The following is a 13,244-nucleotide window of genomic DNA, read 5'->3' as shown; positions in this document are numbered from 1 at the left end:
TCCCTACTGAAATCATTTAATGCTAAAGGGAGCTGCCCTGCCAGAGTGGAGTTCCTTACTCAGAGACATAAACCCAGCCAGAGAGGCTACGTAACTCTGCAAAGCTCTTTAGGCTCATTCTTGGATAACATAACGGGGCCCGCTCCAAATGCCACAAGAAGGAGGTTGGTGCTTTTATTTAGATTACTCATATAACTTAGTTTGTGAGCCGCTTTGCTGTCTCCCTGTCAAAGAAAGAGCAAGCCTGGCTCTTGAGAGCTGGCTCTATTGGGTAAATCTGGGACAATTTGGGATAATCTAGTTCCTGGTCCAAATTTCCTTCCCAGTGGAGGCTACTGAGACCCAGGACATTACAGAGGTCCCAGGTACTAGCCTAAACTGCACACTGCTCAGTTAGGTGACAGAGGAGAGAAAAGTTGCCCAAATATTTACAAACCTTAAAAGAGGAGAAAGGGGGGGGGAAGAAAGGAGATGCCATCTGAAAGGACGGGTGACGATTTGCATCATCTCTTCTTTCATCTAACCCACATCCTCTCTCAGCTCAGGCTTGGGAGATGCACCTGATAGAACACCTTTACCCTTGCCCCAAACACCCTCAGCCCTCGGGGAGGCTCTCGTTACTGCTCAGTCTGCTGTAAGGCTAGCCAAGAGAGGAGGAAAGCAGCAAACTCACTCAAAGAAGGTCCCAAGACCTTTCAGGAGAGGGTTGGGATCCAGGCTATCCTCATCTGAGCGGATCCTTTTTCTTTTAATGATATTGTGGATCTTACCTTAGAAAAGTATTTCTGGAGTTTTAATTCATGTTTTCTCACTCAAAATGGAAATTAGGATGCTCTCAGACTTGCTAAGTAGATTCATATCTGAAAGGGCTCCTTAGAAATCCTGGGGTCAGTGATGCCTCTGCCCTACCAAGGAACTCCCCACTCACTACCACAGTCTCCTATTGATTTTATCCATCTTGAACAGTGATCAGATAAAAATCGGTGTTGCCTAGGAAAAAAGAACAAAAATCTAGGTAAATAAACTCCAAAAAGTATTATTTTTTGGAGAAAATTGAAATTATTACCTGCATTGTTCCAGCCAGCCTGGAACTGATCCCTTCTTGTGTGATATGACTCACTACACTAAATTTCTAAGACTTTTTTTTGGAAAGCCAAGAAGCCCCTAAATGGGCAATTCAGGCCTCCAAACTGCAATGCTTCCCACCTCCCCGGGATGTCTGGGAGAGGCAGGGCACAAGCAAAAATGGTTTTAGAAAGCAATGCAGAAAATAGAAAACTTCTCAGCCAAGGTGGATAAAATCCAGCTCCATGGCCTGGTGAGGCTAAACACAAACCCGTGACAGCTTCTCCCAGCCACTGTCCCCAGGTCGCCCCGGCTGAGCAGAGCGAGCGGGTCCCTGGTATGGCCATGGCTCCGCCGGCATCTGCGGCACCTTGGCACGGCTCGGCTCGTCGGGCACTCATTAATGATTTCTGGTGTTTTGGGGGCTGGGTTTCCTGCATGCCTCTCTCTGCTCATCTACTAATTGGGCTTTATCTCTCTGCTCTCCTCCTTCCCCTGTGCTTTCGGTGCAGCTGCAGATAAAGCCGACAACCAGACAGAGGGAAGAGCCGGCTTGGAGCAAGTGGCCGTGTGAGGCTGGTGCTGGCCGCGCCGCCCTGATGGGCAGCCTGTCTCGATGCCCCTCTCTGATCTGTCCGGTACCCAGGGCAGGGCCCCTTTGCCCCTGGGCCAGCTGCCAAATCCATCTCCTGGCTTGTCTAACCGGCATGGCACTCTTAACCCCCTCTGCGCCTGGTGGTTTCTTAACTCCGTCTTGAGAAAGGGGAAGGAAATTTGGAGTCGAGACCCCCTTCCCCACTGTCATGCCACCCAACGGAAAGGGTGCCTGCCCAGCCCCAGCATCGCTGCTCAGGGACCTTGTGCTGCCGCCAGCTCCCGGCACATCCTCCGCATCCCTCCGTCTCCGCTTGGATGCTTAACCCCCTCTGCGCCTGGTGGTTTCTTAACTCCGTCTTGAGAAAGGGGAAGGAAATTTGGAGTCGAGACCCCCTTCCCCACTGTCATGCCACCCAACGGAAAGGGTGCCTGCCCAGCCCCAGCATCGCTGCTCAGGGACCTTGTGCTGCCGCCAGCTCCCGGCACATCCTCCGCATCCCTCCGTCTCCGCTTGGATGCCTCGGCCGGTTCGGCTCCCCTTCCCAGGGGGTGGTTGTGCAAGGAGCGGGGCCTGGCTGGTCCAAGGTGGTGGTTGTGCAAGGAGCGTGGCATGGCTGCCTGGTTGTTTGTTTGTTTGTTTGTATTCAGCCTCCCGCTGCCCTTCCTCCCTGGCCCAGCATCACAAATAAGAAACACTCCTTCCACTTCTCTCTTCGAGAGTCCTAGTGCCTTTCAGATCCCCCAGGCAAGGAGGCCTGGAGGATGGGTCAGCATCACCAGCCCTTTCCGGCAGGCACCAAGCCCTGGCACCGGCACTGGGGGATGGATGCTTCTCCGCCTCCCCTTTGCTCCCCACTTCTGGCCTGGCAGAGGTGAGGACTGCCTGGCCTCGGGCTGATTGCAGCTGAAGGAGGTCAGAGCCCAGTCTCTGGCCCCATTCATGTCCCCAAGAGCCCAGGGCATGCACCCTGGACTCCCCAAGGCATCGGAGGCTTCACTGGGAGGATGCTCGGATGTGGACCAGAGGCTGGGAGAGGAGGAGGAGGTGTGTACTGGGGAGCTCAGTCCACCTCTGGTCCTACAAAGATGGAGTTGCTAGATGGCCCCTTTTCCAAGGGAAAAGTCTGGAAAGGCTCACAGCACAAACTCCCTCCCATCACTCTTCCAGGACACTGGTGGGGGAACACCTCTGTGCCAGAGCCCATTCTCCAGGGATCAGGCCTGCCCTAGGCCTGGGGGACACACAGGGAAGGGACGGTAAGGCCTGCTGTGCAGGCAAGAGGATGCTGTCCTGCAGCCACAAACAACCCCAGAGCAGATGTGCAAGCCAGGCTGGTCCCCTAACAGCCATTCCCTCCTTCCTGCAAGCCCCAGCATCTCCCAGCACCCTATAAAGGTCCCACAGTTACTGGCACCAAGGCACAGGAGCGCTGTGCACCCAAGCACCATGGGAAGAGAACAGGAAAGCCCAGGCCAGCCAGGGACCCTCAGGGCAGGTGAGAAGGGTCTATGTGCCCTCCTCTGCCCCTCTGCAAAGCACAGGTACCCAGAGCGTCCACCCAGCCTGGCTGCACCCACGCACCCATCCCATCACCTGCTGTCCCTACAGGAAGGGTGGAGGGGACCCTGGTGAACAGTCAGCTGTCAGTGTTTTGCCATAAAGCAGGCTTTTGTCACCCAAGCAGGTGGTTGACCCTGAGCATCAGTACCATCCCTGGTGCCAGTTACTGCTTGTAGTGAATTCTCACTTCGGTAGCCTGCATCACTGCGTGAGGAGTTAGGGCTCCTGTCCTTGTCCCCTTCCCATCCTGGAGCACATGAAGACCCACAGAGCTCACGTCATCCCTGATCCACAGGACCTGCTTTCTGCAAAGTCACCCATCCCCTACTCAACCCCTGATCGTAAATGTGGCAGATCCCAGCTCTGCAACACTGCATTTCCTGGCAGGATCAGACCCCGGTTCCTGCCCCCCCCCTAGGGCAGGTCCCCCAGGACGGAGCAGGGGGAGGCTGCACAGCATCACTCAAGTGTGGTGTGAACTGCCCATGTGGTGGGGAGCTGCAGTTCCCACAGGCTGACTCCTGGCTTTGGTGGATGAACCACATTGCAGCCTGGGGTCTTTCCTGGGGTGGGTGGCACAAACTCAATCCAGGGGACAAGCTGGGGAGGAGAGCCTGGGTAGGGCACTGTGAGGGATGTGGGAGTGAAAGGGGACCATGGACAGTCCATGGGAAAGGGCAACAGCACCCTGGCAATCCTTCTCCCTCTGCCAGACCCTGAGCCCACACCAGGGATTGCTGAAGCAGAGCCAAACCTGCCCATGTCCTGGGGAATAGGGCAGGTGGGATCTCACCCACATCTGCTGGCCTCCTCCACGCTTGCAGACCTGCCAAGCCACACTCTCAATGTCCTTCGTCTCCTGCCATCACAGGACAGCCAGGACCTAGGGTTGCTCAGCCTGATCTGTAAATGCTTATCAATCAGCCTTGTTTGGTGATCAAGACCCAGAGCAGGAGGGATGGGACCATGCTCTCAGCAAAGCCTTGTGCATAGAGGAGCACCCCTGATGCTTGGCATAGGTTACTGAATCACTGCCTGCTTTTCCCTGCCCACTCCTAAGGGATGCAAAGACGTACTCTGGAACCACCTCTCAACGGATCTCACTTGCCAGAGCAGGTTTCTTCCCCTCTCAAAGGTATAGCAGAGAGATCTTGCACTAAATGAAGTGCATAGGAGGGGCTACCAGGACTGGAGTCTCTACTGCATGAGAGGTGTTGGCTGGACAGCCTGTGGGTGAGCCGTGCTGCTGGTGGGACCAGGCTGCCCTGCCTGGGGACAGCCTCCTGCTGCCATCTGAGGCCATGTCAGGCTTTGCCCCCTGCAATGCCCTAGAGGAAGGGGATTCAGGACTATATGGGCCCTCACTCTGCCCCATAGGACCACCATCAGATGCCAAAGCCCAGCATTACCTGCCCTCTGAGTGGCTGGACACCCCAAGAAACAGCCCAGGGCTCAACCCCCCTTCTGTGTTGGCTTTCAGTTGCTGACTGCAAAGCGCCGCTGGAGCTGGAACATGGCTTTGTCACCTTCTCCTCCAGGAACAACCTGACCACCTACCGAGCAGCCATCCAGTACCACTGCCAGCACCCCTACTACCACATGGCCCCCAACAGCACCGGTGAGCAGTGGGGCAGGGTCGCGTCCCCACAGCACAGTGTGGGTGGGCATCTGGTCATGCGTGCGTGCCTGCATTTGCAAGCGGGGGGAGCTTGGGATGGCCGCTCCAGGATGCTCTGCAAGCAGCAGGCTGTGGATGTAGCCTACACACATTGTACCCTGCGCCTGCACTGCTTGGATTGTCAGACTGGCCACATCTTGCTCCACAACGAGGTAGGATGGAGTTAGCACTGCCTGGTGCTTTGCCTGTGTGTTTCATAGCCTCAGCAGAGCAGTGTGGTTGTTCTGTGCTCTGCCTTCTTACCCTGCCATCTGCTCCCTACAGCATATGAAATTTTCTGTGTCTCTGTGAAAGGAGCTGCTGCTGGAGAGAGCACCAGGTCCAGCAACCTCAGAAAGGGCTCCACAGCACCCAAATGTCCAGCGTAGCCAAAGCTGAACAGGTAGCAGTGAGACCATGGCAGTGAGTTTCCCCCTTATCCACCTGGTCCACAACCACAGAGACACCACAAGGTGCTTTGCCAAGCACCACAGGTCTCTGCACCCTTCAGACTCAGCTCTGGGCAGCAGAAGGGATGTGCACACACCCCAGCCCTTCTTCCTCCTCCTCCCTCAGCAAGCAAAGCCAAAGGATTTCCTCACATTCCTGTCTCCCTGCTTATACCCCTGTGCACATCCGCTGGCTCCAGGCATCTGGTCCCAGTATCCCACATGCATTAGTGGAATGAGCACTGGCAGAATTAATAAGGCGGCAGCTGTCAGCCAAGGCAGCTCCAGAAAACTCTTAGGCAATGAAACCGAGAATGGTGGCATGTCCCCTGCATGGATGCAGAGCTGCCAGTGTCCCCCAGGGAATGGAGCACAGAGAGCGTAAAAGGGAGGTCACCTCCTGCTCTGGAAAATGGCTGAAAGGGTCCTGACAGCTGGGCAACATCTCCTCACTGCAAAAGACACCCGCTCATGCCAGGGCCACAGCCCAGCTAATGGTTTGCTCTCTTCCAGCCACCTACACATGCGACGCATCGGGGGTATGGAGGAGCGAGGAGCTGGGGACCAAGCTGCCATCTTGCCAACCAGGTACTAGTGCTGGGGCAGCTGGTGCCTGCGGCAAGGGGTGCGGGGTGGGGGATGCCTCCATGCCTGACCTGACCTGCTGCTTCCCTGGGCAGGGATCCTGCTCCCTGGTGACAATGCCATTTGCCTTGGCTATACGTATCCAACTGCTGCAATGTATGGCCGGGAGGGTGATGGGGATCCAGGCCTCCTGCTATCCCAGCTAGCCCAGATGGTCAGGGTGTATTGTGGCACTGGGAAGCAGTGAGGCAGTATAGAACAGCCATGGGGTCACAGCCATCCTGGCTTTCAGGGCACCCTGAGCTTCCCAGTCCAGCAGACAACGAAACCAGCAGCCCCAGGGCAGAGCCCACTGACCATGTTCAGCCCCCAGCATCACTGGAGATGGCTCCAGCCAAGGACAGACCATTATCTGCCCAGCACCACCGGCTGTCAAATCCCATTAGCAGTGAGTCTACATGCAGAAGCAACTGGCACCTCTCCAAGCCTTTGAGAAAAACCCAGCCACCTCGCAGGGAAGGAAAAGTCCCAAGCCTTTGAGCAGTGGCAGCAAAGTTTGCAGCCAGCAAGTTTCCAGGCCAGGTGCCCACTCGGGATTAAACAAAAGTCCCTGGGATGTTTGCTGGCCACAGCCAAGCATGGGGCCAGGTCTGGCTGCGAGGAGCGGGGCTGGAGGCAGCCCCGGGTGCAGGTTATGGTCGGATGTGCAGGGACCGCTCTCCAGAGAGGTGCAGGGATCCAGCTGCCATGCAGGGTTCCCGAGGATTCAGGAGCTGGCTCAGCCTCATGGAAGGTATCTGCTCTCCGGCCACACTGAGCAACTGCAAGGCCAGAGGAAGGACCCCCTGAGATTCTCTGCATTTCACGGAGCTCCAAGACGAGGGCTGTGACTGCTCCTGTTGCGGCAGCTGCTCCCTGCATCTCTCCTTGATGTTTCAGCCTGAACTAATTTGAGCTGGGAGCATACGGGGACATCTTTTGGGGCCATAACTGCTTTCATGGGCCACTTCCAGGCCTCCTGATTAGTGACAGAAGTCAGAGAGACTTCAGGAAAATGGAAAATCCCAGAGAGAGGCTGACATTCTCCTGAGATCGGGATCTGCAGGCAGCAGCTGGCCAGCTGCTCTTCAGATCTTCCCCTGTGTCTCACGCCACCTCCCCATCAATAGAAACTCCTCTTCCAGGCCACTCTGTGCCTGCCTCTGCCATTAGTGGGAGCATTTGCAGCCTGGTCAGCATTTTGGATATGTAATTTAATAGAATAAATATTTGGCTGGATGCACTTCCTCTAAAACCATCTCCCAGGGACGGACGTCAGCTTCGGTGCAGCAGACCAGCTGGGCTGGGCTGGGACGCAGGAATTATTTGCCTGAGCATGTTTTCTGTTCCTTGCAGCACTGGGAAAGGCAGGGGAGCGGACCACATGCAGAGACACTCACCATGCTCCCTCCCTGCCGGAGCCACGTTTTTCCTAGTGGCAGACCCCAACTGCAACAAATCCACGTTAGCAGCTCCTGGTGCTCCTGCCCTGGTTGCAAGGCTGGCTCTCAGCCCCGATCCCATCACCCTGGGGGGTCAGACCCTTTTTCTCTGAAGCTTTGCATCCTCTCCTCTCAGCACAGGAGGTATCGGGGCAGAGTCCTGGCACTTTCCACGGTGGATGTGGGTTCCCCTTGCAGACTCAGAGGGATGAGATCACTACCTGAGCTGCTGCAATGTGGGACTCTTCCAGCCATAGAAGGGCAAGTCTAAATCTGCTCCCACAACCTCCCAGTGACACCAGCACCCCCAAGCAATCTGGGAGTCCCCTTCCACAGTGCTGCCACAGGCATGAACCAGCCCCACCACCACCAGCCATGTCCCAAAGCTTGTTTCCCAGGGGCCAGATTGTCCCAGCCCTCTCAGAGCCACCTTCAGCATGCTGAGTCCTTCCTCTTCCTCATGCTGTGTCACAGCGCCTGGATAAAGCTCCTGGAGGCAAACCAGGCAGCACGTCAGGGCTCTTCAGACATTAATTCTGGGTCTGTTGAGGAGCTGAGAAGAGGGATGCTGGTTTGGCTGCCAGAATTGTGGTGAGGGCTTGAGATGCAGGAGTAAAGCCCATGGTGCTAGGCAACACCCCATGGCCAAGCCTCCTCTAGCCACAGCTCCTCCGGGAGGACAAATGCCGTGGCCGTGAGACCACAGACCTCATGACAGGTCTCAGTGCGAGGGGTGGAGCTGGGCTGATGTCAGGCTCCAGTCCTCCCACCAGCATTCCCCTGGGTTTCTTGGCACATTGAGCAGGAGCCAGGCAAGCGGCTGGATGGTCTGGGAAGGGCTGAGCGAGGTCACGGGGCACAGTGAGGCTTCAGGATTACTCATTTGGCTCTTCTGCTTCTGAAATGGTATGGATACAGCCAAATCACTCCAGAAATTGAACTGCAAAGTGAGGAACTGCAAAGCGCAGGCTGGCCCTCAAGCCATCTCCTTGTCCCACTTACCAGCTCAACTGTACAACAAACTTAAGTCACAGCCCTGCTTTACTGCAATCCAGGCTTGGCAGAAATTATAGCATCTGCCAGGTCTTCGAGATAGCAGAAAGATTCCTCCACTTGCCCTTCCTTAAGGAATCTGGTAGCACCACGGTCCCCATCTGGAGCACAGATCGCACAGATGTAAATCAAGACTAAGGCCTGATACTACTTACAGTGCTTGATGTCCCACCCTGCCTCATGTGCTTTGCTGAATCCATGCCTGACTTCAGTGTCAGGAGATCTGGTATAGCTTTGGGGTAGCTAACCCTGGATGAAAGTCTCCACGGCCCCATAGTGTGCTATAGACAATTCTAACTGTCCATCTTCATGCCTAGCAGGCAACAGCTCACTCTTTACATCAGATGAGCCTGTTATTTGCAGGGTAAATCCTCCAGTCTCTCTGGAGTAGAGATCCAACACATGGGACCTTGGCACAAGCCCACTCTTTTCATCAAGGGCTCTCAACCTCCCTTCGTGACAGGGCCACATGTGCTGCAGCCCTGCCCTGACAGGTACTGAAAGCTTGACCTTTTCCAAGCTCACTGGAGACTCTTTGGGCCTGAGACCCACCTGGGCTGGTAGCCAGAAGTGTGCCTAGAAAGACCATGGTCTCATGGCCAAGAGCATTCACATGCTCCTTTCACAGCCTCTAGCAAGGGTAAGGAAGGAGAAGGCAGCTGGGAGGTTACTTCTTTGGAGCAAACTTTTGGGACTAACTGGGCCTTGACTGCCCATGACCAAACCCAGGATGGACTCCTTGCATAGCCGGGACAGCAAGAGCAGGGAGCTCCCAGCTCGAAGATGCCTCCTTCCCTGGTCCAGATGGTGTCTAGCAGCTCAACTTGGTTTCAGTCCTGTCTCATTACCAGCAGAAGAATGGCCTGTTCTGGGCAAGCTGCCATAACCGTGGGAGCCCCACAGCCACACTCCGTGGTGCATGTGTGCTGGGGAGATGCAAGGGGCATTTGGACCCTCTGCCCCACCATGAAAGTATTGCAGGCCTCAAAGGTGCAGTGATGGGGATGGTGCTGAGTAGCGTGCATTCATCATTGCAGGTAGATTATGCCAAAGGCCTGTCAGTACCTTCTGGGAGAGCTGCCTGAGATCCTCCCTTGGGTCTTCCAGGGTGCCATGTGGGAGCAGATGCCATGACTGAGGTTTCCATGGGCACTTGGGGAAAGGAGGCCCAAATTCTGAAAACCAGCAGGTTCTACTAACCTGTAGACAAGACACTTCTTTAATCTATGCCTCATTGTCCACAACCACAGAAAGCAAAGGACATCCAGAGGGCTTGGTATGGCTATTTTTAACTCTTGGAGAACTGGACGCAATTGTCCTGAGGCTGTGAGCACAGAAACATGCTTTGTGCTCCAGAAGTATTGCTGAAATAGCTTGAACAGCAGAGAGAGGGGAAGAGTCCAAAGTCATGTAGCAGGCTGGTGACAGAGGCAGCACTAGCACTGAGGTCTCCTGGTTTCATGTTTGACCCTCAGGCTTAGAGAAACATAGAGTGGTTCCTACTTCTCATAAGAAACTGGACAACCCATGCAGGCTTCAGACTGGCCTTTTCGTCCATGACTAGTTTCACAAGGGCTGAACAAGGTCACTCCACCATCCGCATGGAAGAGCAATAGATTGCCCCTTTTCCAGGAGGACAAACCACTGCCACCAGAAATGGTTCCACTAGGTGAGGAAGACACAAAAGGAGCTGGGACTGCCTTTAGGAAGCAAAACCCTTCAGAAGGACACATGCGTTCCTTTCCCAGACATATATCCAAAGAGCTGTTAGCGTACCGGATGGGGTGTAATGCCCAGCCTACTCTGAGCTCTGAAGCACACTGCCAGGAGAATGTAAAGATGGCAGGGAGGATGCTCTTTATTCACTGAGAAACAGATAAGAGTTGCCCTCTCTGGAAAAAAAAAGACACAAGTGGGTGTTTGGTTTGAAGGTAACCAGCCATGTGGCATGATCTACAGGGATGTCCCTTTTAATTTGTTCCCTAGATAAGTGCTGGGAGTAATCGTCCTGTCCTTTTTGTCCCCAGTGTGTGGTCGGCCGGCTCGTCCTCTGCCTGGGATCATCAAGCGCATCATTGGCGGGAGAAACGCAGAGCCCGGCTTCTTCCCCTGGCAGGCCCTGATTGTGGTGGAGGACATGTCCCGGGTGCCCAATGACAAATGGTTTGGCAGCGGGGCCCTGCTCTCAGACTCCTGGGTGCTGACAGCTGCCCACGTGCTCCGCTCCCAGCGGCGAGACAAGACTGTCATCCCTGTCTCCAAGGAGCACGTCACTGTCTACCTGGCCCTTCATGATGTGAGGAACAAGATGGAGGCCGTCAACCGGACGGTGGAGAGGATCATCCTCCACGAGGAGTTTGACATCCAGAACTACAACCACGACATCGCCCTGGTCAAGCTGAAGGAGAAGGTGACCATGGGGAACTACGTTATGCCTGTCTGCCTGCCCCAGTTTGAGCATGAACTGGAGGGGCCTCACCCCAACACACTGGGGCTGGTGGCTGGCTGGGGTATCTCCAACCCTAACATCACGGTGGACGAGATCATCAGCTCGGGCATGAGGACACTGTCCGACATCCTGCAGTACGTCAAACTGCCGGTGGTGCTGCACGCAGAGTGCAAGACCAGCTACGAGTCGCGGTCGGGGAACTACAGTGTGACCGAGAACATGTTCTGCGCCGGCTACTACGAAGGTGGGAAGGACACTTGCTTGGGAGACAGCGGGGGAGCCTTCGTCATCCAGGACCCAGGAACCCGGAGATGGGTGGCTCAAGGGCTGGTCTCCTGGGGTGGCCCAGAGGAATGCGGCAGCAAGCAGGTGTACGGTGTGTACACCAAAGTCTCTAACTATGTGGACTGGGTGGAGAAGAAAACAGGCTCCTCAGAGAGGTGGACATTTCTGGACCCGGAGCTGGAGAGATGAGTGACTAAGCAGCCTGCTGCCGCAGCTCCCTTTCTTGTTCTTGTTGTTGTTGTTTAATGTGCTCCAGACTCTGGTCTTTCGCAAGCAGTAGCCACGATGCTCAGCGCACGCCAGGCCTTTCCCAGCCCTCCACGTCATTTGTTTCGCTTGGTCCCGCATCCCTTTGCTTGCGCACTTAGGAAATGCTTGCTAAGGAGCTGGGGGAAGGGACGAAGGGCAAGATCTCAGCTGGCATCCTCAGCTTGTGCTGCCCGTCTCCAAACCTCACCCACACTCCCGGGGAGCCTTCCTCCAAGCCAGGACAAAGGAACAACAATGGAGGCAGCATTTCCCTGCCACCAAAGCTTTGGGCCATGCACTGAGAATTGCCCCTACCCCTGAGGCTCTCCAGCCAGATCTTCCCATCATACAACACAACTCCAGGAGCTACAGAGCCTATGAACAGTGCAGGAAACCCAGCTGGGCAGACCTGGAACTCACAGGTGCCCCACGCTGTGGAACACTTTTTCTGTGCAAGTCAGGGAGCCCTGGGGGTTTGCTATTGTTTTTATTTGCAAACAAACATCCCTGCATCTCAGGTGATGTCCACCTGGCCCCAGGGATGTGAGGATGCATCCACATTAGCTCTAAACTCCAGCCATGTCTGCCAAGACATCACCAACCCAAAGTGGGACGGGTGCCCCACAGAGAACACAAGGACAGGGAGCAGGGTTTGGACTCAGTGTCACCCTCACCTCCAGCCACCAAAACTTCTCCAACCCTCTATCACCTCAAGCCCTCTACTGTCCTCCCCCCAGGCCAGCTCTTGGAATGGTTTCCAGCCACAGCAGACCTCCCAAGGAAAGTTTTCCAACACACAAGGCAGCATCACATCTGCTCTACATAAGCAACACTTTCAGCAGAATCATTTCAGATAAAATGCCCTTCCTTGAGGTTTCACCTCTTCTTTAGGGGCCTCGGTAGTCCTTCATGGCAATGCATTCATTCTTGCAAGAACCTAGTCCCTTTTAGCTGCTTTTAAGACCATTGATTTGGTCGATTTACAGGTTACTGCTGGTGTTCAGTGTTTGTTCATGGCTCTTCTGGCCTATTGCAGGAGTCCAAGTCATTCTAAACTGACTCCAACTCACCTGACACACCAGAATTATTCATATCTCCTCAGACTCCCTCCATGGCCCATGCAGACAAGTAAATCCCCTGCAAGGAAGAAGGTTGAGTGAGCTTACCTTCCTTCAGTGGGGACATCATCTCCTTCACTTGCCAGCAAAGCCCTCCTACAGCTGTAAGCAACATGCAAAAATTGCCTGCTGTCCTCTCTGCGTGCCCATAGCCTCCTTTGGTCCTCTCCTCCTCCTCCTCCTTTGGTTTTGCCATGCAAGGAAAGAGTCAACAGTGAATGAGCCACTTTTTGCCATTTTGCTAGCATCCAAAAAGCCATTTGTAAATCATAGAATCATAGAATCATTATGGTTGGAAGAGACCTCGAAGATCATCAAGTCCAACCGTATACCCGATGATCATGTAGAGGAGCAGAAGGCCTAAGGGAGGTTGAACTTGCAGACATGCTAAGAACAGTACTCTTGGCTATGTCATGTAACTGCAAGGTATTTTTTATATATATATATATATATTTCTTTTTTGATACTACATCCTGTAAAATATCCAATGTCATGTAAGGATGATTCTGTGTAATCTTCCTCCTGAGAACAAAATAAAAACTTTGATATGAATGAGTTTGTGCCCTAAAGCTTTTATTCCAAGAGGAACACGGTCAAGGCTGATTGCTACTCTCTGCCACGCACGCCTGCACTCCTGGGGGGATTCTCACACTGTCCCTCAGCCCCACGGCTGCTCAGCCATGGCCCCAACCACC

The 13,244-nt window shown here is 54.5% G+C and overlaps 1 protein-coding gene across 1 annotated transcript in view; it reads left to right on the top strand.

Moving 5' to 3' along the window:
- Nucleotides 1–11,371, top strand: part of LOC104157521 (mannan-binding lectin serine protease 1-like) — a gene marked incomplete at its 5' end in the record, with an annotated part of 14,740 nt that extends 3,369 nt beyond the window's left edge. The window contains 3 exons of the mRNA XM_009694881.1: nt 4,704–4,841; nt 5,843–5,917; nt 10,476–11,371. Coding sequence (XP_009693183.1) covers nt 4,704–4,841; nt 5,843–5,917; nt 10,476–11,371 — 1,109 coding nt within the window. The remainder of the gene's footprint in view (nt 1–4,703; nt 4,842–5,842; nt 5,918–10,475) is intronic.
- Nucleotides 11,372–13,244: the final 1,873 nt, after the last annotated feature.

This window comes from Cariama cristata, unplaced genomic scaffold, assembly GCF_000690535.1.
Source record: "Cariama cristata isolate BGI_N322 unplaced genomic scaffold, ASM69053v1 scaffold30342, whole genome shotgun sequence".
Lineage (NCBI taxonomy): Eukaryota > Metazoa > Chordata > Aves > Cariamiformes > Cariamidae > Cariama > Cariama cristata.
This window is presented reverse-complemented; position numbering and strand designations above follow the sequence as displayed.